Source organism: Euleptes europaea, chromosome 14 (genome assembly GCF_029931775.1).
Source record: "Euleptes europaea isolate rEulEur1 chromosome 14, rEulEur1.hap1, whole genome shotgun sequence".
Lineage (NCBI taxonomy): Eukaryota > Metazoa > Chordata > Lepidosauria > Squamata > Sphaerodactylidae > Euleptes > Euleptes europaea.
In genome coordinates, this window is record NC_079325.1 from 42,503,189 (window position 1) to 42,522,045 (window position 18,857).

Sequence of the window (18,857 nt, forward strand, 5' to 3'; positions counted from 1 at the left end):
TTAAGCAGTCAAGAATCAAAGGCCTTTTATGCATGGGTGTTTCCCTCACCTTCACCCCTCCAATGACTTCAGGTCTTTGTTTTGATTATGCATGCCTTTTCCGACCATCAGAGGTCACCTCGCTCTCCCCCTGCGCTTCCCTGCATTTTGCTCACGTTTTCAAATTCGAGATAAAACAGGTCCCTGAAAATGCATGCAAAATGCGGGGAAATGCAGGGGGAGAGCGAGGCGACCTCTGACAGTCGGAAACGGCATGCATAATCAAAACAAAGACTCAAAGTGGTCGGAGAGGGGACCGCGAGGGAAACGGCCATACATAAAAGGCCAAAGTTTCCAAAAAGCATGGGGTAAACCTGCTACTTTAAAAAATCTTACCTTTCCTTCAGTTTGGCCCAAGTTTGTCTGGGCTTGGGAGCTAAGCAGGGGTCGACCATGGTCAGTACTTGGATGGTAAACCACCCAGAAAGTTTGGGGATGCTATGCGGAGGAAGGCAATGGCAAACCACCTCTGCTCAACTCTTGCCTTGAACACCCCATGGTTGGGGTTGCCATGAGTCAATTACGACTTGACAGCACATTCTTTTTCTCTTCCTTCAAAGAATGGAGAGGCCGTAGCTTAGAGGTAGATTGCAGGCTTTGTATGCCGAGAATCAAGTTCGGTATTGCGTACTCGATTGGCAGCAGCTCTCAGGTAGAGGTCTTTAACATTACCTGACACCTGAGTTTGAAATGCCACGGATTGGACCTGGGACCTTCTGTATGCAAAACACATGCTCTGCTACTGAGCCACAGCCCACCCCAATATGTAATCCTCTCCTCCATCTTATCCTCCACAGCCCACTGAGGGAGGTTGATCTGAGAGAATGACATACCCTAGATCACTCACTACGCTTCTTGGTTGTGTGGGGATTTGAACCCAGATCTGCCTATTCCTAGCTTCAACAATGTAGCCAACACACTACTGTTGCCATTGTGTCATGGCCTATCATCACCTTTGGGAGGGCCATGGCTCAGTGGTAGAGCATCTGCTTGGCATGCAGAAGGTCCCCGGTTCAATCCCCAACATCTCCAGTTAAAGGGACTAGGCAAGTAGGTGAAGTGAAAGACCTCTGCCTGAGACCCTGGAGGGCCACTGCCAGTCTGAGTAGACAATACTGACTTTGATGGACCAAGGGTCTGATTCAGTATAAGGCAGCTTCATGTGTGTTCATGTGGTCGCTTCCAGGTTTTTGAATTAACCCAACTTTCTTTAGATAGTCTCCTACCAGCCTCCGGCTTTCTGCTTGCTCGTCCCCTTCTTGATTTGGATGCCGTCAGAGGCTTTTAAAAATACCCTTGCATCTTTTGTGGGGTCAAGAAGGATCAGGTGGCTCCTTTTAAAAGGTGTCTTAAATTGGCCAGGCTTGTGCCCGGTATTCACTTTGTCAGCTCTGATGTTTTCAAAACCAGAGACTTAATCCTCCCAAGATGGAGTGCAGTTTTTTGTGGTGGATTTTTGTGGTTGGGTGGTGGTGGTGGGGGAGTTGATGTGGTTCTCACCAGCATATGTTGTGTCACTGTAGAGAACTGCTTAAACCGAAGAGGAAGTTGTTTGGCCAGAGAACCCAAGATGCAGCTTCCAAAAGTGACCATCAAGTAGAGCTGCTTTATGCTAGTAAGTAAATTATCTTTTCTGCCATTTTTGTTTGGGCGAAGAAGTTGTCTTTGTGAATCTGGGACCGGCAAATATAAGCATAAGTTACTCCATGCTCTCTGTTTAGCATCAGTCTTAAGGAATCCCACATTTAATTAAAAGATAGCAACCTTGGAGACTTTTCCAACTGGATAAAATAAAATATCTCCAAATTTAGCGGTGTCATGAAAAATAGTTTTTATTTTGGAAGAATCTGCAGCTTTAAGGAAGAGTAGGTTCTATCCCTAAGTAAAGGGGCTGAGTTACCTCCCATAGAACACGTTGTCTTATCTGTTATTATGGGTTGGATCCTAGGAATCCATTCTGCTGGTTTACAGCACTTTTCCGGTGTTTTTGTGAAGAATCCAACCCAAAATTTTTATCCCACTATGTCTCCCAGGTGTTTAGGGAGGCATACCTTGTTCTCCTCTCCTCCTTTTTATCTCACAACATCCCTGTGATGTAACCTACCCCTAGAAGGAGAGACTAAATCATGCTGCAGGGCCTGGCAAAGAGTTGAAGTTGGTCTCCCCAGTCCCATTCTAACCATTTGGGTTGCTAGCCTCCAGGTACTAACTGGAGATCTTCCGCTGTTACAACTGATCTCCAGCTGATAGAGATCAGTTCACCTGGAGAAAATGGCCGCTTTGGCAATTGGACTCTATGGCATTGAAGTCCCTCCCCAAACCCTGCCCTCCTCAGGTTCCTCCCCAAAAACCTCCCCCTGGTGGCGAAGAGGGACCTGGCAACCCTACTAACCATGCTAGTTCTTATCAGAATGAGGACCCCAATATAACTGTGAACGCTCTCCCTGGGAGAATTTGTTGGTTGTGAATCTGAAGAAGGGAGAAGAATTCTCTTGAGTACCCAAACAGCAATGCTGAACATTTGTGTTAAGATGCCTTTAATTACTTGGGGAAGTTTCTGAGTTACAATCACTGATAAGACCTGGTCTAAGATACATAATGTGGTTGCTTTGTTAAAAATCACACTTTTTTCCTTGGGAAAATACCCTGCAGGTTGGTCTTTCCTTAAAATTCTAGTGAAACTCCACACAATGTTCCAAACTAGGATAATTGTAGATAGGACAGATGTTCTGCACATTCACACACACACACCCATTTGAGGCAGGGATATAATTGCCACTCAAATATTAAGGGTTTCTTCTCTGAGCTCAGCTTGCGATGTGATTTATTGATTGTATTGCTACACTTTGTAGATGAAAGAGCTTTCCTTGAGTGTTTTACTTGCCTTAAATCTTTTCATAATTGTGAGGATCAGCTTATCTTTGGAAGGAGGAACTGCTGTGTTTCCTATACATACAGACAAGAATAATTTTAACCGTTAATCTTCTGAATAAATCAGGTTAAACCCCCAAAACCACAAGCAGAGCAGATCTTGGTCCTTGGTACAACCTTTTACACCCTCCCCAAAGCTGATCATGGATGTTGGGAGAATCCATGGAAACAGCATCCTAAATAATAGTGGTATTTTCTGCTCTCTGTTTCCCTGAGCAGTAGGATGTTTTTAGGGGGCAGCCTTTTATGCGGTTAGTTTTCCTTGTCTGGAGAGAGCAAGTCAGTAGAAAGCACTCTTGATTTACAACGCAACCCTAAGCAGAGTTGCTCTCTATCTTAACGTAGTGATTTAAATTGACTTAGAAGGGTATAATTCTATAAAGGATTGTACTGTTAGTAGTTGTACACTGTTGGCAGGTAGGAAACATATAGGTGAAAATAGAGTTGCCAGGTCCCTCTTGGCCACTGGTGGGGGTGGTTAGGGTTGCCATCTCCAGGTTGGGAAACTCCTAGAGATTTGGGGGTAGAGCCTGGGGAGGACAGGGGTACACTGTCATAGAGTCCACCCTTCAAAGCATCCATTTTCTCCAAGGGAACTGGTCTCTGTAATCTGGAGATAAGCTGTAATTCTGGAAGGTCCCCAGGTCCCACCTGGAGGCTGGTATCCCTAGGTGAAAATGCTATTTTTTTCAAAACACATAATTCTCTCAAAGCACACCAGGACTAGGTGGTGTGAACAAGGAACTGGGAACCAGCTTCACTCTCTGAAAGAGATCTGATGCTGGTCATTTGGGCTGGAGAGCCTTGAAGAAGAAGAAGAGTTGGTTTTTATATGCTGATTTTCTCTATCTTTTAAGGAGAATCAAACCGGCTTACAATCTCCTTCCTTTCCTCTCACCACAGCTGACACCCTGTGAGGTAGGTGGGGCTGAGAGAGCTCTAAGAGCTGTGACTAGCCCAAGGTCACCCAGCTGGCTTCATGTGTAGGAATGGGGAAACCAACCCAGTTCACCAGATTAGAGTCCGCCGCTCATGTGCAGGAGTGGGAAGTCAAACCCGGTTCTCCAGGTTAGAGTCTACCACTCCAAACCACCGCTCTTAACCACTACACCATGCTGGCTGAACCTGGGTGGGTGTGACCTGCATTCCAGGCTCTGTCAACAGCAGCTGGCCATTAATGCCTCTTAAGTATTTGAGCTATCATGCTAGAGAGAAGGTCAGGTCTTCTCATAGAAGGTCAGGCCTTCTCATTGCATGGCTAAAACCATAATTTTTTTTAAAAAAACAACCACAGATTTTTTTGGGGGTGGAGCAGGGAATCATGATGTTGTGTAAGAACTGTTCTCTATATTTTACAAGATATAGGGATAGCTTTCTAAAAAAAAGCTTTCTAAAAATAGGCCCAGTGGACTTGGGTTACAAGCTTTTCTCGTAACTTCTTAGGATCATGCTTAGATGTTTATCACATCTAAATATCCTACATACTTTGTGATCCGGTCAGCTTGGAGAAGAGGGTGTGTTCTTCCAGAAAGGGTTGCGGGGGGTAGGGGCAACTAGGAAAAGGCATGATGTATCCATGTCCATCCATAGATGCCAATAAAAATTTAGAACTTTGCTGCTATGGGCAAAGCATACCCTTCTGGTGGGGTTGCAAGGTCTCCCCTGGCTACTGGTGGGAGGTGGAGGCGAGGGGTAGGGTTGCCAGTCCAGGTTGGGAAACTCCTGGAGATTTGGAGATGGATCCTGGGGAGGACAGGGACAATACTATAGAGTCCACCCTCCAAAGCATCCATTTTCTCCAGGGCAACTGATCTCTGTCACCTGGAGATGATCTGTAATTCTGGGGGATCCCCACGTCCCACATAAGAACGTAAGAAAGGCCATGCTGGATCAGACCAAGGTCCATCCAAGTCCAGCAGTCTGTTCACACAGCAGTCTGTTCACACAGTGGCCAACCAAGTGCCTCTAGGAAGCCCACAAGCAAGATGACTGCAGCAGCATTATCCTGCCTGTGTTCCACAACACCTAATATAATGGGCATTCTCCTCTGTTACTGGAGAGAATAGGTATGCATCTTGACTAGTATCCATTTTGTCTAGCAGCCATGAAAATCCCTCTCCTCCATGAACATGCCCACTCCCCTCTTAAAGCCTTCCAAGTTGGCAGCCATCACCACATCCTGGGGCAGGGAGTTCCACTGGGAGGCTGGCATTCTTACATCCTGGACGGGGTTATGGACTGGGTAGGGCCAGTGGAAACACATCCCTCTCAGAACATGGCGTTACAATATCTTTTTAAAAGCCTTTAAAACATCTTTCCATTTATAGCTTGAGAACTTCTATTTAAAGTAGGAAAATTTATGAACTAAAGAAGGTAGGAGAAGTTGGCTTTCTCTGCCCCCTCAAAAAAGTGGGGGATGCTCCAAACTCCGCAAAGCTGATCCACCCGCTGTGCCCACCCTAGATTTTCCCAGTGAATGTTTCAAGATCCCTGTGTTGCCCTAAAGGAGGGTACAGCATCAGGGCATTTGGAGAATCAAAGGGTGGCTTAAGGAAGCCAGTTACTTAAGGAAAGTTATTTTAATAAGTACATTCTACTTATTTTTAGTTGTGTTTCTGGGGTTAATAATAATTCATAGACACAAAAATACACACACATACGTAGGCTTGTCAAGGAAGTTTTAGATGTTTCAGATTGTTAGGAGGACAGGATGGATTATCCCCATTCATTGTTAAGGAGTTCCCTGCCCCAACCATTGGAAATACGATGGCTCCACCTAGCAAGGAAGGCAACTTTGGTCCTGAAGAAGAAGAAGACTTGGTTTTATATAACGACTTTCTCTACCTTTTTAAGGAGAATCAAACCGGCTTACAATCTCCTTCCCTTCCTCCCCCCACAACAGACACCTTGTGAGGTAGGTGGGGCTGAGAGAGTTCAGAGAGAACTGTGACTAGCCTAGGTTTGCCAAGTCCCTCTTTGCAACCGGCGGGAGGTTTTTGGGGTGGAGCCTAAGGAGGGCAGAGTTTGGGGGCTCCAATGGCCAAAGTGGCCATTTTCTCCAGGTGAACTGATCTCTATCGGCTGGAGATCAGTTGTAATAGCAAGAGATCTCCAGCTAGTACCTGGTGATTGGCAATCCTAGACTAGCCCAAGGTCACCCAGCTGGCTTCATGGGGTATAAACGAAACAAATAAATACATTTCACAGCTGGACTTTCCATACTGGAATTCGAAATGTGTAACTGTGCCTTAAAAATCAGCCATGGGAGGAGTGAACAGGATTGTGGCTGACGCTTCTCCACCACCCTTGAGCCATTCCCCTAATCAGGTTAAGTCCTGGAATGCAAAAACAAACAAACATATTTTCAGTTAGAAAAAGGGTTGGGGTAAATAGTTGACATTCCCTCCCCAGTGCTGCGGCTCTGATCTAGACCAGCCCCCCCAAGCTACTTGGTTAAATTAACATCAGGTATACTAATGGGAGCCCTGACCTGGATGGCCCAGGCTAGCCTGATCTCCTCAGATCTCAGAAGCTAAGCAGGGTCAGCCCTGGTTAGTATTTGGATGGGAGACCACCAAGGAATACCAGAGTTGCTGTGCAGAGGAAGGCACTGGCAAACCACCTCTGTTAGTCTCTTGCCATGAAAACCCCAAAAAAGGGGTCGCCATAGGTCGGCTGCGACTTTAAGGCACTTTACACACACACATACTAATGGGAGGATACCAGCATCCCGTATAGTTTGACCCTTGGTGTTCATCCACTTATGCATTTGTCCACGTGTGGGTTAGAGGGGAGGTGTATCCATTCCCCGCTTAGATGTGTAGCCTCTGAAGATCCTGGGGTAGGGTCTAAATGCTGAAGAATAACTGCAGCAATTCCATCAAAGATCATAAACAAGGTGCCCCTGAAAGGCAAATCTGGGAACAAGGCCATCCTGTGGTTGCCAGGCCCCTCTTTGCCACCAGTGGGAGGTTTTTGGGGTGGAGCCTGAGGAGGTTGGGGTTTGGGGAGGGGAGGATTTCAATGCCATAGAGTCCAATTGCCAAACAATTAGTCCGTGCTGCAAGAGATAAATCTCTCCCGTCAACTGCAAAGAGCAAGCCGTTCCTGTCAGCTACAAGGAACGGGCTACTCCCGTCAAGATAAACAGTTAATCAACCAACTCTACCTCCACACGGCCTGAATACGGATTTTGACCTATCGTGCTTTGTTTAAAAAGATATGAATGCCTATATGGAATAAATGCTAGTCCCCTTTAAGAAAAGAATGGGTAACTTAATGATCTCTCTGCGCCTGGAAACTATTAAGGAAGTAGATGTTGTAAGGTTAGTATGGATACTCCTAGGAACCTGTTGCTGTCGAATTGGAGGTTTTATACCATGCAATCTAAGGTATGTCATTGAGATCCATGTTTAGGACATTATGAAATTAAAAATATATATTGTATATGAGATAGTCTCTGTAATAGAAAATACCTCTGTTCTGTAATGATTATAATTTATTTTTATAGAAATAATGGAATGTTAACCGAGCTGAAGAAAGCGGATTGAAACGTGTCTTGTATCCGGAAAACACGTCCTCATATTTCATATTTCATATTGGTTCCATTTTTGGAAGCTGTATATTTTTTCGTCCTACTGTGGAATATCACTATTCAGTTTACCCTGATATTAAGGGATAAAAGTGCTTTTAGCACACTTTATCAAGCCTTCATGTGAAATTGACAAGAAAAACTTTCAACGGAGTTCCCTGCGGGAGCTTGATTAATTTACTGTTTATCTCAATGGGAGTAGCCGGTTCCTTGTAGCTGACAGGAACAGCTTGCTCTTTGCAGTCGACGGGAGAGATTTATCTCTTGCAGCACAGACTAATTGTTTGTCTTGACACGAGTAGCCTGTTCCTTGTAGCAAACGGGAGCTGCTTGCTCTCTGCAGCCGGCAATAGCGGCTTGTCCAGCACGGACGTGGACTTTACTTAATAGGACATTCTTCAGGAACCTTGTTCAACACAGTAGGGTGATGTTAACCCTCTGGGCATTTTTTTATTTTTATTTTTACAGAATGGAAATGATGTAATTTGGTTTTGTATGTGTGAAGCTAACTCATTAAAATAGTCCTATGGTAGCTTTGTAGTTTATTACCGGTATACTATATTACTTTAGCTATTAATGAGCTACTAGAATTTGAAAAAAACATATATTGTAATAATTTTTGAGCAGTAGTGCTGTATAAATATTGCTAATACTGTTTAAACAGCACCCATATAGTGTGAATTTCCACATATACTACCTGGAGGTTGGCAACCCTAGGCCCTCCCCATCCTCACCCTTCAAGAAAGTGAGAGGAGGGAGCGTGGTTTGGCTGCTAGTGGCAGGAACAGAGAGCCAGCCTGCTGTCGCACCTGGGGCCTGATGCAGAAAGAGAGGCGGCTAAAAGGAAGAAGAAGAGTTGGTTTTTAGGCATATAGGAGCCTGTGTCAGGCGGACCCTCCCATATAGTTTGACCCTTGGTATTCATGCACTTATGCATTTGTCCACATGTGGGTTAGAGAGGAGATTTATCCATTTCCCATTTGGAGATTTAGCTTCTGAAGATCCTGGGGCAGGGTCTAAACCCTGAAGAGTAATTGCAGCAATATCATCAAAATGCTAATCAAGGCGCCCCTGAAAGACAAATCTGGGAGCAAGCAGGAGTTGTGTCTTACAAGCATTGGGGATCAGAAATCAAGGGTAAATGGGGGCAGTCAGCCCCAGGCAAATGGCCCCTGGTAAATGGAGGCAGTCAGAGCGCTTGGAACTCTTTCAGATTTTACAGAGTCATTCTATGCAGCTTTACTTAATTTGATCAAAACCCTATTGATGTGAATGAATATAGTCTGGTCTAACTGCCTAGGATCGCACTGTCAATTTTTTTAAAAAAATCATGGCCTGTTAATGAAATGATCATTATTTGTCTTATTTACTTGTAGCTGGCCTTTGTCGCTGTGACTTAGGGTGGATTAGACGGTGCAAAACAATGCAATCAAAAAGCATGAGGAATCCAACAAGCAATGTTTTTAGCACTAAGACTACAAAATTAGAAGGAATGCAGAAAAGCATCGGATGTGATACATATGTGATGTAGCGTATGACCCACAATCATAAGTGGGGAGAAAACTGTTCCTTTTGTCAATCAATCAATCTGTGCAGAACAGATCAAGGATCCCTTCCCTGTCCTGATTTTATTTATTTATTTATTTCAAATTTATAACCCGCCCTCATCCCTAGCGAGCCAGGCTCAGGGCGGATTTAATGGGTGATCTCTTCTTTCTTTAGGACTAGACAGGGTTCCTTCTCCTAATGACATGTGAACCCTCATTGCTGGGAAAGATGATGCTTTGTTGGTTGTCAGGCTGTCAGCCATCAGGGAAAGTTCACACCTGTCTCTGGAAATAGAGCTGCTAATGAGGAAATCTATTACTTCTTTTTAAAAAAGGGAGACAGAGAGACAGAGCTGGCAATATATTCTCAGCAGCATTTCTCTGTTTCTTGCAAAAGTTGAACAGTAAACCAGTGACCCAGGAGGCAAAAGTTTCAATTTGTGGGTGGTTGATAGCAGGAAACAATTCTTGTCCAGCATTCAGTGAGTTCACACAAACATGTAGCTCTTCAACCATTGCCTCTTAATCAGCTCATATCCCTAGTGATTTTAGAAGACGTTGGCCTTTGTATTTGTGCTGCTGAGAGTTGCACAGTACAAGATGATGGGGCAGCAACAAGCATGATGGTGACATGGAACCTCCATATTCCATAGCAGTATACCTCAGAATACCAAAAACAATGGAAAAATCATAGGGTAGAGGTGTTACCTGCTTGGTGGCTTCTTAGAGGCATCTGCCTGACACTAATGTATATGGGGCACTGAGCTAGGTAGATTTTTGATCCAGTGTCTTAATTTTCTTAACCCTTGCAATGTTGCACAAGACTCTGGGATCTTCTTCTCAAGTTGCATGCTGTTTTGTTGGCACTCCCCGAAAATATTGGTGCCGTAAGTGGTCACTTTCAGTAGTTTGTTTAGTTGGGCTGGCCTGGTTTTCCTGAATTAATTATTAAAGAATTGAGCATACATACATTCATTACTTTAATCTCATTTAAGCAGAAAATCTGTAACTGGGACGAACTGCTTCAAACTGCAAGTGGGGTCTCATGACCTAATGATTGTGCAAAATTCCCTGCATATAGAAAACCGGCTTGATATGGAAAAGGACTATCCTTCTCTTTGATGTGCTAGCTTTCCACATTTATGGAGATTGCTGGTCTTGCAACACAGTTAGGGCGGCGGATGACATCTTGAAACATTGCCTAACCTATGTCACAGGGCTATTATAATAAAAAATAAAGGGGGTTCCTACAAAAATGCAATAATAAACAGAACTGCTTTTGCTAGCCAGAAACTTCTTGCAAATCTTTGTTTCTATCAGCCAGATCCAGTTGGGAATAGCAGAGTGGGGGGTGTGCATTCGAATATTCCAAACAGGGGAAAAAAACCCCAGCCATCTGGATGAAGCTGAAAAACCAAAATCTTGAAAGCTGAAAAATTGTCAGTCTTTTCCCTGCTTTTTGGCTTCCCCACGGCTCATGTAAGGGCACGGGGGTGGGATTAATTTTTTTAAAAGCACATCCACAAGGGAATCGGAAACAATTGAAAACTCCATTGGATAGATGGGGAACCCCCTTTGCGGGACCATAGAATTGGATCCCCTGACCCAAACTTCACCAAACTTGGGGGGCTCCTTCTAAGGAGAGTCATCTGCAGCTGTGTTGCAAATCTGTTGCCTCTACCTTGAAAAACAGCCCCCACAGAGCCCTAAAAAATCCCCCATAGACTTTAATGGAGCTGAAAATTTTTGGATATCTGGAAAAAAGCTGGAAAACCCCATTTACCAGTATGAGTATTTGGCTTTTTTTTACTTTCCCAAAAATTTTTCGGGTCCAATAAACCCGAATCTGAAAAATACCAGAACAAATTGTGCACTCCCCTATAGCAGAGGTCTAGATCACAGTGGTGGTGGTGGTGAGGTAATCAGATCAAGTAAAAGCAGCAGCAGAACCTTGAAAATGTAAAGCTCCATATAAATGTTTGTGTAACTTCTCAAAATTTTGGTTCCACCGACCTTGCTCCATTGTCCGAAACCATCCATGTGACATGCCAAGGCTGCATTCGAGCATTTTTCATTCTGCCCTGATTGTGTATGCACACCGTCATTTCCTCCTGCCCTTTTGAAAAAAGATGGTTCTGATTGTTGTTGGGGTCACTGGGTGTGTGTGTGGGGTGGGAGGTAGTTGTGAATTTCCTGCATTGTGCAGGGGGTTGGACTTGATGACCCTGGTGGTCCCTTCCAACGCTATGATTCTATGATTTCACTGATCTCCCCCCTTCCTCTCCTGTTTGGTAGTTGGCGGGCTGAGCCACGGCAGCAGCGTTAGCGGTGTGGAGCGCTACAACCCCCTGGACCACGAATGGAAAGTGCTCGGGTCCGTCTCGAGGCACCGGAGTGGCGTCGGAGTGGCTGCCCTAAATGGCTCCATCTACATGGTGGGTGGCCATGATGGTGTGGTGTGCCGTAGCAGTGTTGAGAGGTAATTCTGCAGTTGGATTATTATTGGCGTGCTTCACTTGTAGTCTGCCTTTCTTGCTGAGGCTCAAGGTGGAAACACATAAATGCTTGGGTATCGTTTGCCTTTAAGGAATGTCAGTTCTGCGCAAAGTGCTCTGCATGCCCTCGTAGTCTGCCATGGTTCTTTGCAGTTGGCTTCCCAGGGCAAATCCTCCCACTGCTCCAAGTTCTGTCTGCTCCCTTGGCTATGTTTAAACTCCAAAACTTCAATCTTTACATTCTAAGCAAGTGAAGTGTGACTGCTAGGTAATAGCCATTGGCTGCCGATGTTCAATTAAACTTGCAACTTCTGGCCGTTTGTGCCAATCTTGAGAAGGCACCTGCAGCTACAGAGTGAGAGGAAAACCTGGAGGAAAAGTCACGGCTGTGCAATGTTAGGAGATAACAGGTAATGCCTCCCAATTAACTGAGAATGAAGTTATGGGAGAAGACCGAGATGAGTAGTCCCTCTTGGCTGAGAGAGGTCTTTTGAAACACCGATCGTATCTTTTAAGTGCTGAGTTCTTAGTATCTGGCGGTTCTGAATCATCCCTCCTGAGCTGCCCAATCAGACATTTGAGAAGGGCCTGAAGTCGTTGTCGAAGGTCTGTAAAATAGCTGTGTGCATAGCAAGATGACAGCAATAGGTTTGAGTTTCCAGAAGCAGACAGACATAAATATCTGCCTTGATGAAGGACTCAGATGTTTGCAGCATTAGCAATGCAACAAGTTGGGTGTCATTTCTCCATTCCTTTTCAATATATCAGGGTAGCGTAGTAAAGAGCGTGTTGCATTTGGACTAGGTAAACCCGGGTTCAAGTCCCTGCTCAGGCACCAGTGTCACTGGGTAATTTTGGTCCAGCTTAGCCTATCATAAATGGCTGTGAAATGAAAAGGGAAAATCCCTACGTGATATTGAATACCATTGGTGGAAGCGGAAGTCACGAAAGTGAAGGATAAATACAAATATTAAAAATGAACAGGAAGGCCCTCAAAAAATTCTTGTTGGGTTGGACCATGGCTTCATCTAGAGGAGCATCCTGTCCCCAATCTAATGCTTGCTGGAAGCCCTCAGGGAGAGTTCTCCTCTGTTTGTCCAGCGGCAGCTGGTATTTGGCAAGCTGCCTCTGAACATGGAGGTTTCATGTATCCATCAGGGCTCATAGCCATCAATTGACTTCTCCTCCATGAATTTCTCAGATCCTCTTTAAAGCCAATGAAGGCAATGGATGTAAGGGCAATGAATTCTACTGGTTACTGCTGCTTTGGGCGAAGGACTTCCCTTTGTTTGTTCTGAATTTACAGACTATCAGTTTTGTTGGGTGACCCCCAAGTTATGCTCCTTATGGGGAGCATTCCACAACCATTAGAAGTCTGATGGAGAGTTACATGAGACAGGGCCTTCTCTGTGGTGGCACAGGGAGATGTTGCAAGTCCCCTTTTCAGGATGTACATTTGGCTCTGTCCCTTTTAGCATCAGAAGGCAAGTGAAGACCATCTTCTTTTGGGGACTGGATTTAGTGGTGATAGTTGCCACCTCCGGGTTGGGAAATACCTGGAGATTTTTGGGGTGGAGCCTGAGGAGGGTGGGGTATGGAGATGGGAGGGACTTCAATTCCATAGAGTCCCATTGCCAAAGCGGCCATTTTCTCCAGGGGAACTAATCTCTGTCGCCTGGAGATCAGTTGTAATAGCGGGAGATCTCCAGCCACCACCTGGAGGCTGGCAACCCCAGTGAGGAATGGTTCTACACAACCTCCTTAATTTTACAGGTTACGTTAGAGATATGCTTGTAACACCCTGATTTTCCTCCCAAGGATCAATGGCCTCCAACTACTAGAGACTGCTAAAGGCCTTTCTCTGCTTGCAACCGTTGTTGGGCGCATCAAAAAATGGAGAACTGCAATGGCTGATAAAAATATCAGCAAATATTCAAAAGGAATGATAGGATTTTGGCCTGTTCCTAATTGGAATCCCTCTGTTCTTTTTTTGGGGACATCTTGTGCTCGCACCAATAACAGGGATGGAATGAGAACCTTCTTGCTACTTTTCTAAGGCCAATTATGCATGGCTGTTTCCTTGCGGTCACCCAGCTGACTTCTTGGGGGCTTTGCTTTGATCACACTTACATTTTCTGACCACCAGAGGTTGCCTTGCTCTCCCCACACATTTCTACATATTTTCCCCATGTTCTCTGGATGCGGGCTAAACACGAATCGAGAAAACACAGGCAAGACCCATGGAGATACGTCCGGAGAGCGAGGCAACCTCTGACCATCGGAAAAGGCAAGCATCATCAAATCAAAGCCCGAAGAAGTCGGTGGGGTGATCGCAAGGAAACAGCCGTGCATAATTGGCCTAAAACATGTCAAATCCTGAAGGGCTCTCCTCTTTCTTCCCTTGAGCCTCACTGTGGCACACGAGCTCCTGGCAACACCGAAAACCGGCTTCGCACTTGGTTTGTGACATACCGCAAGTCACAGCGCGGGTAACTGGGTAATACCCTGAGGGAGAAAGCTGAGATGCTGGCAGCAGGCAATGAAGACCCAAAATATCAGTATTAACACAGTCTGTTCGACTCCAATGTCTCGTTATAGAAACGAGGCCAAGTTATGGCCCTCACTTAGGGTTGCCAACCTCCAGGTGCTTAGTACAAGAATATGCTGAGATATCTGCAAAAACAGTTTGTATTGGAAAACCAAACAAACAATAACAGCAAAGTGCTATATACAGAAGTGACAAATCACATCAGTGAAGTGCTATGTACATAAATTGCCATGAGCATATACAGCAATCTAGGCATATATTTTTCGTATCCTAAATGCAGGTAGATGTTCAATGGATGTTCATATTACTGAAGAACAAGATGGAATGCTGGGATACGATCATTTCGGGAACCTGTTACAATCTTTGTAAGAAGCAGTGCACCTGGTCTGCTTTAAAATTCTTAAGACTACTGTACTACAGATCTTTATGAAAATTGAATATAGCAAGACCATGTATCCATATGAGGAACTTATTAATCTTCATTGAAGTGAACACATACACTTATGGTGAAATATGTGGGACTGAAGAAGACTCCGAAATGATCGTATCCCAGCATTCCATCTTGTTCTTCAGTAATATGAACATCCATTGAGCATCTACCTGCATTTAGGATACAAAAAATATATGCCTAGATTGCTGTATATGCTTATGGCAATTTATGTACATAGCACTTCACTGATGTGATTTGTCACTTCTGTATATAGCACTTTGCTGTTATTGTTTGTTTGGTTTTCCAATACAAACTGTTTTTGCAGATATCTCAGCATATTCTTGTACTAATTTCCTAACCTATGGTAACAGTACAGAGATGTTTGTTTTTTGTTGGTAACCTCCAGGTACTAGCTGGAGATCTCCAACCGATAGAGATCAGTTCACCTGGAGAAAATGGCCGTTTTGGCAATTGGACACTATGGCATTGAAGTTCCTCCCCTTCCCAAACTCCGCCCTCCTCAGGCCAAGAGGTGGCAAAGAGGGACCTGGCAACCCTGCACTCACTGATCTTTTCTGTCCTCACCACTGGTGGATTCAGAAGGTATCTGCTAAATCTTTCACTGCAGAACCAAGACATCTTTATGCAAATATCAGCATCTGCTTATTCTTACTTCTGCCTCTGAGTCATGGGGTGGGTGAAGAGCTAAGGAGCCCCTCCTTCCTGGCCAATATTAATTGCATTAGCCCTCCTCATTGTCTTGAATTTACTGAACACGCTTTCAAGTCATAGGGGCTAGAAACCTGGATGAGTGTTGCGGCCAGGATTGCTATCCTATATTTATGCAGAATTGTGCAATGTTATTTAATCAGGGACAGTCCATGTGCATAGTGCTATATACGTTGCAAGAAGAGAGCCATCTGGCACAAGGGGCTTAGGATCTGAAATCGGGCATATGGGTGCTGAAGGTATCAATGGATAAATGGGAGCGGATAGTCCTTCCTTCCATTTATTCTTACTTTCAATGGAGAAGGGAGATTAAAGGTATTATTTCTCTTAGCTGTTTTATGCAGGGCCCTGTATTGGCCCCTCTTCTCGTGGGTAGCAGCATTCATGAAATCGAGCGAGAGTGGTTTTGGTTCAAAAATTCCAGTTTCTAATCTAGTGCCTTTCTGATCAGGACAAAACTGCAGGTGTCCTTCCCCAATAGGGTTGCCAGCTCTGGGTTGGGAACTAACTGGAGAATTTTGGGGGTGGGGTTTGGGAAGAGGAGGGACTTCAATACCATAGAGTCCAAATACCAAAGGGGCCTTTTTCTCCAGGGGAACTGATCTCGGTCGCCTGCAGATCAGGTGGGAGATCTCCAGCCACCACCTGGAGGTTGGCATCCCCAGTCGTTGGTCAGCCTTTGCCCACTTACTGGCAGCAGCTCTTGAGGGTCTTGGGCAAGGAAAGCCTTTTCCCCCTACCTAAGACCTTTCTTGCTGGAAGTGCCAGGGAATTAACCTGGGTCTTTCTGCACGCTAAGCAGTTGCTCTCCCACTAAGCCATGATTTGCCCGCTCCGGAGCAGAAACCAAATTTGTCCCTTTTCTGGCCCCATTGTTACAGATCCCTATAATATAAGCTCTCTTGCCGCTCCCCCCCCTCCAGTCATAATAGCATCCTGCTATGCTGTCTGTATTGATTGCATGATAACTGCTCTTTGTTTGAGTCTCTCAGCCTCCCCTGGGTTCCTTTAGCACACAAGTTATTGCTGTTCTGTCTGACTGATAGCTTTGACAACCCAATTACTGCTATATTTCTTGCTAAAAGTATGGCTCAAAGTCCCCGGCTCATTCCACAAGTGTTTCATTTGAGGGCTGGAATTCTGCGTCTAAATATACATTTAATTGAGAGAGCGGGCGTGTGTCAGAAATGTGTCATGTCATATTTCCAGCACTGCGTTGTTTCTCGGCATGCCTATCGCCCTTCCAGAAGGGATCGTTTTTTGCTGAAAGGTTAGCCCAGCCACCCGGAGAGGCAAGCCAAGAGGTTGGCTGGGGTCTTATTTTGGATTCCGAGGTCAGCTTCCTTGCAGCCGCTCTTTACTCTGCAGCAACCTTTCCTCCTTACATGGAGCGCGAGGGGAGCTTGCCCACCTCAGCAGCTTCTAATGACTGATGTTTCCATTTTACTTTTATTTTAATATTATTTTTATTGAGTTTATATAGGATACAGAAAAGGAAAAGGGGGGGAAAGAAATATAACATATCATGATCCGAACATAACATGTTCGGGTTATCCCACAACCCCAGTCTTACCCCCAATTATATTTCGACCCTTATTGATCTTATAGTATTTACCATACCTATACTGACGGTTCAGTCAAATTATAATTCAGATTTTTCTATCTACTTAATCTTCAACATCATATATCTCTTGTCTTCCCATAAATGTATTTGCACATTAAGGACCTTATTCTAATATATCATTATCTTCTAGTACTTCTTCTACTACCTCTACTTGTTATATTCCATAATTTCAAATCAAAATAAACATAGCACTCTAATTTTACACTAATATCCCACAGGTATAACCTCTTATTCATTTTAACACCTCAACATGTATTATATACATATTTCATCACACATATCTGTCATGAAAAGGTTGCCATCTTCGTTTGTAGTCATCTATTGACTTCTTCTGTAGCAGATTCGATAGTCATAGAATCATAGAGTTGGAAGGGACCACCAGGGCCATCAAGTCCAACCCCCTGCACAATGCAGGAAATTCACAACTACCTCCCCTCCACACCCCTAGTGACCAGAAGATGGCCAAGATGCCCTCCCTCTTGACATGTCTTGACATGGACGCAAATTCATGCATTTTGGTAATCCACTCTGCTAGTTCACGTTTTACTTTTTCCAACGCTGCAGGTACAAGCCTGAAACCAACTCGTGGAAGCGGGACGTGGCCCCCGTCAGTGAAGCCAAGCGGGATGTGGCTGTTGCTGAGCTGGGAGGCTACCTGTACTGTGTCGGTGGCTATGATGGGCTGTTATGTCTCAGCACCACGGAGAGGTAGGCTACATCTCACGGATAACCTGTGTGGTAGTGGAACACCATTTGTGGGGAGCTACAGCACAAGAGGGCCAACCTGTGGCATTGTTTAGCAGGGTTTTTCTTGCACTTGACAGGGCATCTCCTGTGGTGGCTCCTCAGCAATGGAATGCCCTCCCTGAAGTGGATCGCCTAGCACCTGGCGTGTTAAAGCTTTACACACCAGGCGAAAACTTTTCTGCTTGCCCAGACAATTCGTTATGTGTCGGACAGAGCAATCCTGAAGGGGGGAGGGGAAAGGGCATAGGAGCCGGCGTGACCCCAGCGCCACCGTAGAAGCCACTGACGCCGTCTAAACTGTCAACTATGCTGGCAAAGGAGAACTTAACGCAGGTGGGGGAGCGGTATGGCAGCGTCTTGGTTGGATGGCTATGGCGCTGCCAGAGGAGCGTGGCTCCGGCACAGGGGCTTGCACCGGTGCCAAAGGGTGGGCTCCCGAGGGCAGAGCTGACTCTAGTCAGCTTGGGTGGCATAGCTCTGTGGAACTCAATAGAGAGTTTCACTGGGTTTTCTTTTAACTTACATTTTCGGCTTGCTGCACCTGGCAGCAAGCCGCTCAGGAGGCGGCGTGGCTGCGCCGTCCCCAAGCCCACCCTAATCACCCCCCACTCTGGATTGCGCTGTTAATCCTGCATTTGCCATTTCTGTCTCTGTTGTTTTTATAATTGTATTGCTCCAGTGCTTTTATTGGCTTTATTCCTTTACTTCTACCTTGATATGGCATCTAAGTATCATTCTGCTTCTTTTATTATTTCAGATTCCCCCCCTGCTCATTTTAATGCTTTGCAAGCCCCACCCCCATGAGCAGTTTTTAAAAGGGGGAAGTGGTCCATAAAGGTTTTAAATAGTAATAAATAAATAAATGACGGCAGCCCACAGTCCTAGATATGGCTAAGGCTGCTATGTTTATCAATTAAATCTTTTGATCAGTTTTTGAACAGATGCCCCTGATTGCTTTTATACAACCTGAAGCTGTCAGGGGACATCGTAGAGATCCCCGTTCTCTTTTTCTCATGAGAGTGCCTCTTCCAATACCATCTGCACAGAGACATTCAATTCTCTCACACTTACACCTATCCATAGCACTGTAGACGATCTCTTGTCTCATATGTGGGAAGGAATGCTTCTTCTCATGGCATAGAAGAGGCATTCTTCTCTTTGTTGTGAGAGGGAATA

At 45.0% G+C, this 18,857-nt stretch overlaps 1 protein-coding gene across 1 annotated transcript in view; it reads left to right on the plus strand.

The window, feature by feature from the left end:
* The window catches only part of LOC130486846 (kelch-like protein 20), a 46,345-nt gene that overhangs the window by 703 nt on the left and 26,785 nt on the right, over nt 1-18,857 (plus strand). Inside the window, exons 2-4 of the mRNA XM_056860146.1 lie at nt 1,563-1,654; nt 11,404-11,587; nt 17,499-17,642. Coding sequence (XP_056716124.1) covers nt 1,563-1,654; nt 11,404-11,587; nt 17,499-17,642 — 420 coding nt within the window. The remainder of the gene's footprint in view (nt 1-1,562; nt 1,655-11,403; nt 11,588-17,498; nt 17,643-18,857) is intronic.